Source organism: Protopterus annectens, chromosome 2.part0 (genome assembly GCF_019279795.1).
Source record: "Protopterus annectens isolate FY-2018-M chromosome 2.part0, PAN1.0, whole genome shotgun sequence".
Lineage (NCBI taxonomy): Eukaryota > Metazoa > Chordata > Ceratodontiformes > Protopteridae > Protopterus > Protopterus annectens.
The window spans coordinates 278,065,874-278,075,873 of NC_056728.1; the positions used below are offsets into that span (position 1 = coordinate 278,065,874).

Consider the following 10,000-nt stretch of genomic DNA (forward strand, 5'->3'; position numbering starts at 1 on the left):
CCCAAAGGTCAGTTCCTCTTAAGGGAGGATGTATATTATTCAAATACTGTTGCAAAACAGATTTGAGAATAATAAAAGATGCCACCTCTAAGTCTTAATCTTATTCCTCAGTAGAAGCACATCCAAGTCTTTTTTTGAGGTGAAGTAGTAGAAGAAGCAGGAGGAAGGAGAAGAAATGAGGAGATTTTAAGGACATGAAAACCTTAAATAGACCTTAAAAGAAATTGTATCATTTTTTCTGTGGGTACAAGATACGAAATGGGATGAATTAACAACCAGCAATATTGAAACAAAGTTGAGAAAAGCCTCCAATTGGAAACCCCCAAGCCCAGATGCAGTACCTAACTTCTGGTTAAAAGAATTAACATCTTTGCATGATGGTTTAGCCAGGATTAAGAACTATTTATATGTGCACCCCAAACAGACACAAACATGGCTAACAGGAAAAAACAATGCTCCTAAGAGTGAACCTGCAAACTAACCTAAAAATTATAGACCAATAACTTGCCTTCCAACGACGTATAAACTATACACTGGAGTTGATGCTGGCAGAGTTTATAGTCACTTAGAAGAAACCTCAATTCTGGCAACAGAACAAAAGGGCAATACAAGAAACTCATATGGAACAAAGGATCATCTGTTATTAAATAAAGTTGTAGTGAAGAACTGTAAAAAGGAGAAGAATATCAGTATGGCATTAACTGACTACAAAAAAAGCATCTGACAGTATCCAACATTCATGAATAAAAGAGTGCTTATTATTACTACACAAAAATAAATATATATAAAGGAAATCTCATTTGGTCATAACTATTATTTAATATGTACACACTGCTAACTTTATTTTTTCTCACAGTGATTTTCACCGAAATGCTTGTGTTTTTCTTTTTGAACCTATATCTACTACAAAACTGCATTGAATACTACTTTGTATAGACTAACTAGAAGTTATGCATTCTGCATCTTACTGTATGTATACTACGGTACTATCTAATTACTGTATATTGCTTGTATTTCTGTGGAGCTTTTCTCCCCAGGCCTCAGCTGAAAATGGGCTTCTGGTCCAGTCGGACTTTCCCGGTAAACAAATGTAAATAAATAAATACATTGCAGACAGCGCAGTGGTGCAGCAGTAGCAGTAGCATTGTTGTCTCACAGCAAGAGGTTCTCCAGTTCGATTTTCGGCTGGGGTGCCTTCTGTGTGGAGTCTGCATCTCCTCCCTGCATCCATGTGGGTTTCCCTCCCACATTAAAGACATGTGCCTGGAGTATTTCTCCCTGGGTCTCCTCTGAAAATTGGCTTTGTTCCAAGTCGGACTTTCCCAGTAAACAAATGTTAAATAAAAAATACACCCTACACTGATAAACTACATTACAGCGACCATGAAACAGTAGCAAACCACTTTGCAGTTAAGCCATGGCAAAGGACAAATTATTATTCCAGGGATAAAAATCCAAACAGAGATATTCCAGGGTGACTGTCATTGTTGCTCTTTTGCCTCGCACTTAACCCATTAAACTGTCTGCTTAACAGGTTAGGTCATGGCTCTAACTTGGCTCCCAGAAAACAACAAAATGTAAACACTTCTCATCTTCTCTTTTCTTCATCGATGATTTAAACTTGTATAGCTCATCAGATGAGGAACTGAAGGCACAACTGCAAGTACTCAAAACTTTTTCAAATGATATAAGAATGTCATTTGGTCTTGATAAATGTGCAAAAGCAACCTTTAAGGCAAGCAAGTTGCAGCACCAAGAAAACATCAGTTAGGGACAAGAATGTGATATAAATGAACCTGAGCAAGAGGAAGTGTATAAATATTTGGGAATTAAAGAAGGATCTTCAATAAAACGTGAACAAATGTGAATAAAACTTAAGAAATATTTTAAAAGACTAGGTTTGGAAACAACATTGACATCTAGGAACAAAATTCAAGCTATAAACCAATTTGCTCTTCCTATCTTAACTTACAGTTTTGGAGGGATTGACTAGGCTCAAAAGGTGTTGGATAGATTAGATGGGAAAACAAGAAGGATGCCTCATGCCCTCAAATGATTTATAAAAATCAGTGTATACAAAGATTATATATTCCCTGTTTAGAAGGAGGTATGGGCCTCCTTGAAATTAATTACATCCATAGACCTGCAATCGTGGGACTGCATACTTATCTGCTGACTTCACAAGACCCAAACGCAGTGAAAGTTTTGAAACATGAGGAGAAAAAATCTAAGATGACTTCCTTGCTTGGTGTAGCAGAAGCATATCGGCTTCAAGCAGGAATGGAAATCAAACCAGTAGTAGATAAAAATCAGGCAGCAACTGAATGTGCCAAAAATAAAATATAAGGTAAAGGATCAGATGAGAAGGTAAGAAATGTGGAAAATGCATAAATATAGTTCCAAGAATAGAAAACTCCTGGAAGAACCTCATGTTGATCAAAATCTAATGCAGGAATGGTTAAGGAGAGGTGAATTCAAATCAAAAGATGAAAGCTTAATATTGGCAGTCCAAGATCGTGGGCTACATATACACGTTGGTTTACAAAGTCCACTGAACATGTGGGAGAAACAGGCAAATGTAGGTTTTGGAAAACAGAATTGGAAACAGTCGCACACCTTGTTTCTGGTTGTGGCATACTAATGGCAGAAGGACCATATACTGAAAGGCATAATAATGTGGCAAGACCATTGCACTGTGGATTGTGCAAACATGGTATTGTAGTGGCTGAAAACACTGGAAACATGAGCCACAAAGCATCATAAAAAATGATGAAGTCTGAATCACATGGGATCACCTATTACCAACATCTCAAAAAGACAGATGCTGTGATCTGGACCAAGGCAAAATAGACATTTAGTATGCTGGTCTCTGTAAGTTATCTGCCAAGTGCAGTCACATTTACCTCTCTTAGCTGACAAGAGAAGTGAAAATTTCTGTCAAGAAATTAGCATAAACTGGAAGCATCCCCTACGGGGATACTTATCTGCCCACATTTAATGGATATGGCACAGATCATACATCTGACAGACGTAGTCTCTCTTCTTCAGCTTGTGGCAAGAAAGTTCTGAGGAACTTTGCATCTATACATCCCTTATGTACCAGCATGACTCCACATGCCTGCGTCATTAGGCAGATGTATGGTGCATTAGGAAAGTGTAACCAATAGCTTTTTAAATGATGGTCATCATTAACCTCCTGCTGTGAAATCCTCCCACAGGTTTATCACTGCATTACGTGGAGCACTCAAACTTTTGTTTTTCAGCTGCAGCTGTCGAAGAATAAAATAATTAATTTCTCAGAGAAATGAGCCACGTCATTGTGTCAGTTGCAATAAAGTAACAAAACTAGGTTTGCTTGATTTCACTGTAAATTACCAAAGACGATGCAGAGTGCTGAGTGCTATAAAACCACTACCTGAAGGATTCTCTAAGAACAACCGTCATCTAATCAGCCTTACCTTTCCTACTTACAAAACAGGCCACGATAATAACAATATAAATCAAAACAAAACTTATGTAGTTACCATAATGCTAGATCTTACCTTCTTCCTCCAGTCTCAGCCTTTGGGGATTCAGATACATTGTCTGCAATCTCAAAATATTCAAGCTCTGAAGCTCTATCTCCTCTTCTATAATGCACTGTCTGCCTATGATCCTCAGATCAAATTTGCCCAGAAAAAAATCCCAACTTTGTATAGGAGAGAAACTTTCTAATATTAATTTTTTTGCTTAAAAGTGGAAGAAAAACCAGCAATGGTTCTCAGGTCAGACCATGGGCTGGTACACAAGATCTATCTCAATCCCTAAAATAATTTGGAAGGAGGAAGACAAACAGAATGGTTGAGATGGATGGAAGAAAACACAGATCTAGTGTTATGGTAACTTTCATATTAGATGATGTCTTTTCCATCTGCCTCAACCTTTAGGCCAGAGTCTCCAGCCATTCAATTGGGTGGCCATAGGAGAGAGCATTTCTCAATATAGTGGAGCAGAAAGCTGTTCTGGACCTAGATTGGATGTCCAACATGTATAAAGTGAAAAAAAAAATTATGACAAGAAGCTCATGCGGTCACTGCTCAGGTGTCATCCAAAGAAATAAGATAAAAAAAGGCAACATAAGTAGCTACAGCCCTGGTAAAACAGGCCTTAAGCTTAGATGGCAAAGAAATACTTTTTGACAGATGCACAAAGGATACACAATCAGAAAGCAGTCTGGAAAAGGGAACTTCGGAAACTAGTTCTCCAAGTTTTGCCCTAGAAAATGAAACAAAAAGTTGACTGGACTTCTTAAGATGTCTAGTTCTATCTAAATAAAACCCTAACTGATGGTGGACATCTAGAAAATGAAGAATGGACTTCTCCATTAATACTGAATTTACAGAAAAAAAACTGCAACTCAATGAACTCTCAAGAAGATTCAAAGGGCATGTTAGGAAGAAAAGTTGGACTGTTTTTCAAAGAAACTTTATCTTTATGAAAGATAAGGTATGGAGGGCAGCAGGATAAAACTGGTTACGCAGAAACTCTTCTGGCTGAAGTAATAGCAATTAAAGAATCTTTCAGAACAGAAAACTGAAGTTGGCTGCAGCTGTTGGTTCAAATCTAAGTTTTGTCATTTAGAAAGCTTGGGATATCTGGCTATTTTCAGAACTGGAATAACCAAACATTCCGATTGAGGGATTTCAATTTTAGGAAAGGCTGGCCTGAAGGATGAAGGATTAGATATGAAACTGGGTCTAGAGCCCAATGCAATGAAGATGAAGCTACAGGAAGGGAAAACAGACTTGTCTGGACCAGAATTGGGCGATGAGGATCACAGTCACTCTGCAACAGGTGGCGTTCTGCAAAAAAAAAAAAAGATAATCAAGGGCGGTTTGGGAATAAACCTACAGGAGACCAAACATGCAGAAAAGCATCTCTCATTGATTGTCCCCTCTCAAGGGATCAGGGAAAAGAAAGTGCCGCATTTTGTATTGAAATGTGTCACAAAAAAGTTGCAGCATGGTTGTCCCCAGTGGCAGCAAATTTGAGCTGCCACTGTTGAACTGAGGGACCACTTATATGAGGTATCAAAATGCCCTTGCTTAGATTGTTTGCTAAAATGCTGGATTTCCCCTGGGCTGTGTGTTACTATCAGCATGTATTGCATGGATATTACCCACTGCCAAACTCCCATAGCCACTTGACATAGGAGGCAAGATAGGGTTTTCTTCATTTGTTCAGGTACAAAGCCACAGCAGTGTTGTAGGACTGAATCATTATCACACCTTTGGAAAGCAGTCCTGAAAGGCCTGCAAGGGTAGAACTGCCCTCATCAACACAATGGTTTGTAATTGGACCTCTGAATGGGACCAGGTACCTTGGACAATTTTCCCTTTGTAGTGGTCCACTTAATCCAGGAGGGAAGCGTCCATGGTCATAGTGGCTTTGAGCAGAGGAAGTATAAAGGAACAAACCTGAGAAACCATAGGATAGGACATCCATCAGCAGATATGCAGGTAAGTCACATTAGTGAGACAGATAGGAAAGCTCAATGAATGGGAATAAATGGACCATTGAACTGACAGAGCCCACTGTAGAATTCTCATGAAATCTCCTGTCAGAGGAACAAGGCAAACTAAGAACACGTTGAATGACAAAAGAATGTGTCCTTGGATGTAACAAGACCCAGATGGCTAGGGTTTGTAGGGACAACAACCTTGATAGGGTAGCTTTGCTGTTTGTTTGGTAGTGTCCATATGAAATCCAATAAATTCTATACAGTCTCCAATTTGAATTTCTCAAGGATGACTGATTTCCAAGAACAGGCACAACTGAAGAGTGTCCTTTGCTTTGATCAATGTCACTTTTGATGCTGCTGTGAGAAGCCAGTCATCCAAGTATGGATACTCCCAAAAGGCCTGCAATCTACGCCAGGCTACCACCACTGCCATACATTTAGTGAGCACCTGGGGGGGGGGGGGTGCCATGAGACAAAATGGCAGTGTCTGAAATTGGCTGCCACTGTCTCCAAGTCTGAAACATAAGAAGTTCCGCAGAGTATCTCTGTCCCTCTCTCTATTTTTATGTGATAGTAGGAGTCCTTGAGGTTCCAACTGTCCATCAGTAGAGGCAGAATGGACTGAACACTGAACAGTTGCCAACTGGAAGTTGGTCTACTGGACATAAATTTAATTTACTTAGGTCCTATATGGCCCTGAGATGTCTTGTTTTCTTTGGTACCAAAAAGAAACTTAAGTAGACCCTAGGTCTTATCTGGCCTGAAGGGAACTTATGGATTATTCTGTTTGACAGCAGCTTTCCTATTCCAGTGTTACTTCTTTCCTCTAGTGGGGTGGAACATCTGAGAAGTGTTTGTTTTAGATTTGTAAGACTGTGGAATGGACTTGAATAACCTCTGGAAATGACAACACCGAGGGGCCTGATGAAATGGCCTCCTAAGCTTGCGAGTGGACAGTTAAGTATTCTACCATGTCCCCAAATGACTCCAGAGTGCAATAGCAGAGAAAGATTTCAGGAGCACTGGGCCTCCCTTAGGAGGAGTCTCTGAAGCCCAGAAAATGCTATCCAACCTTGTCATTGGGGCGTCCTCTGCCTCCGGGGAAACTTTTGCTATGACTGCCTTGGGTAAACCGCTGTGACTTACGAAAGAACATCTTTCTCCAGCCCCCTTTGTGATTCCTGATAAAGGTCCTTGGAGGGTAGAGAAACATACCCCCCATGGCAAACTGCATCTTACCATCCTGTTTACTCCTAGTCAACGCATGTTTTATTTTGGAAGCAAAAAGTATGGTCCTTTCAAAGGGATCATTTAAGAAGGATGCATTGAAGTAGTCCACCAAATTACACAGGTGCATCCAGGTGTGAAGGCGAGTAGCAATATCACTGCCTGGACAATGCAGACAAGGCGTATGGAGACACTGGATACAGACTGCATGGTAGACAAAGCATTATGGGATTCCAATGAAGGCTGATCAGCCACCCTGAAGGCTTCAGAAACCAAATCTCTTTGAAGCCTCTTCAAATGTGCCAAATAATTCAGCACATTAAGAACAAATGTGTCTTATGCATAGGTGTGCTTGCCAGAAATGATTCTATGCATTTTTACCAGTAATTATTTCGTGTTGCACTGATTAGAACATACTACCATCTGCATAGAACATACTACCATCTGCATAAATTCTCTATTTCTACAAGACCCATCCCCTAATTTTCCAGCAATCTTAGAATAGCATTCTATTTTTTAGTACAACCTACAATGAAGTACTCATTCTCTTCCAAGACCACTTGCTTTTTACGGTGATATTTATGAAGACTGGCTTAGTGAATTTTCTGAGAAATGAACAGTCATCCATTTTCATTCATTCTGAATTTCAATTAATCTACATCAGTTTCCTTATGTGTAAAATCCCCTCCTAAAATGTTTACCACCTTGTAGCTTCCTTCATGTCTTTACAGTTTATGTATAATCCTTTAAGGAAGCAAACATCAAATGTCATGATGAAGTCCAGTTTAAAAAATGTTGATCATTCCTCTATGAAGGCAGTATGCTTAGCATTTAGCAAAATAAATCAATTACATACACTTGACAAACTCATCTTGGATTCTGTATTCCAGAGGATTTGTCCCCTCTTCTCCAATAGCGAGGTGAAAGGAAATGGTTGGGAATTACTATAACCTCACTATAAAACAAATAAGCCAATGTAAGAAGAGTTTCATCAATGCAGATTTAATGATAATGAGATTCACTGATGAAGTTTAATCAAATCCTTACTTTGTTGAAAACAGGCAGTGTACGGAGTCAAACTGCAAAACTTTGGGGAGGAAAGTAAATAAAGTTCCCCTTTAACCCACAAGAAGTCCAATCTCATGGTTAGTTTAGAGATGGATTGGAAGGGTAGTGCAGGATGGAAGTTTATATTCATGTAAACACCCTGTTTTTTTGATTTACTGCGAAAGTCAATGTCAACTGTACAGTTTTTTTTTTATGTTTTGTTTTTTTAATAGGTATAATCAAAGACAACATCTACTAAACAATACGATGAAGGTTCTGTATTTCACAGGACTACATTTTCAATACCTCTTAATATCATCTACTATGACAATATTAATGACAGATTATGATGAGGGCTCTAATCACACAGCAAAATCTCAAGTCATTAAACAACTAGAAAAACTTAATTTTGCAGTCTTGTTTTTGCTTCAGATTTCCCATGCAGATACTGAAGAGTTTTTATCCCCTGAACTGTAATGCAGGTAAGAATTTCAAAATCTATTCAGCTTATTGTTACAGCTACTGCATTTCTGTGTTAAAACACATTGCTCTAAGAATGAATCTGGGCCACAGAGAGAGAACCGTAGAAGCAAGGCCTTAAAACAACTTTTTCCCTTTCATGTAGAAAGGGTGACAGCATCAAATGTACGGATTCCAACACAGTGTGTGTATGGGTGGATGAACTGTATCAGGTCAAATAGAGTAAGAACAATACTGGATCCACCTGTAGAAGATCTAACAGATTATTGGTTTCATCAGCTCATTATGCACAGTATTTATGGGAAGCAGTTAATAATGTTGTTGGTCCAAGAAGACCACCATGGGACTCAAGGTCCAGTGAATGAGTTGGGAACATGAACAAGAGGATACTCCAGTCTGGGAAAGGGATTATATAATAGCAGCCAAGAAAACACTTGCATAACTATGTTTCCACTTTGTGTAGTGACAATGTCTGTAATAAGCAAACACCAAAAAAAAAAGTTCTTAAATGGCAATACCTGTTTCTTTTCCTGAGCTGATCTTATATCAAGAACAATGTATCCCACAGATTCCTTGGCTGAAGAAACAGAGTCTACAGCAAAACATTGCAACTTGATCGGTGTTCTTTGCAATCTGCAAGACCAAAAAACAGTGAAATTATACTTTGTCCAAACATTTCCCACAGCATTTACATACAAACATTGATTAGAACTGATCATAAAATGCATTAAGGAATCCCTGCTGATGACTATCCCACACACAAATGGAAGCACTTACACCAGCTTCCACTCATCATTAGAAGCCCTTCAGGACAGTGACAAAGCCAGTAGGACTAGGAAAAGGTTTCTGGGCCCACAGCATGACTTATAATTGATTTGTGTGGTTCTTATCCTTGGCAGTATAGTCTATTTTATTCTGCTGGCTGTGTCAATTTTTCCTGACTGTTTAAATTCTGCCTGGTGAGTTCATCACAGCCTTCAGTTTTAATGCTGAATTCTGTTTGACAATGAATGAATGATTTAATTTGCATTTTATAAGTGATCTGAATACAAGTATTACACACTCAGCTGGAGATACCTTTTGAACTACTGACTACTTTCAGTAGCTAGCTACAGCTAGCAGAGATCTTTCTATTCATGCATCGATTTTTTTTTTTTTATTTTGCTATTGGGGGCATATTACTTTGTTAGTGTTTTTGCATTTCCTAACAATATACTGCAACTCAATTATCTACAAGTTTTAGACCATCAATTAATATTAACTTCTGTACAATTCTTTCTGCACCTAATGGTGCCTTCTGTTTTAACTACTCTTATTGGTCATAATTAATGTTAAGCTTTCGATTTGAAATTATCGTGGGTTGATAGGTTCTCTCTTATGGTGCAAGGTATTTATTTTTTCATACCTTCCTCTTGACAAATTTTTGACTAAAATCTGTTCTACACACAGCAGGTACTGTTCTGAACCAGAGACTGTAAAAGAAGCATTTGTCTTTACATGGGTGTCCAAAAGGCATTCCCCACAACTATGTTTTTTTGTTTTTCCAGTTAGGCAACATGGTTTATCCAAACTCGCTGCATTGCTCTCTCTATTACTTTAGTTAATTCTTTAAGGCAAATGGAAAGGCTAGACTGATCAGCCTGATTTAATGTTTTGTACCTAATGAGCTTTTTCTTTTATTTAATTTGTTGGCATTTACTGAATTAGATCAGAGGTGCTGGTTTTTTTTGTGCTTTCTGTTTACAG

At 38.6% G+C, this 10,000-nt stretch overlaps 1 protein-coding gene across 1 annotated transcript in view; it reads right to left on the reverse strand.

Annotated features, from left to right (window-relative positions):
- CEP120 (centrosomal protein 120) overlaps positions 1-10,000 on the reverse strand; it is a 1,674,147-nt gene that overhangs the window by 1,441,784 nt on the left and 222,363 nt on the right. Inside the window, exon 3 of the mRNA XM_044060765.1 lies at positions 8,773-8,887. Coding sequence (XP_043916700.1) covers positions 8,773-8,887 — 115 coding nt within the window. The remainder of the gene's footprint in view (positions 1-8,772; positions 8,888-10,000) is intronic.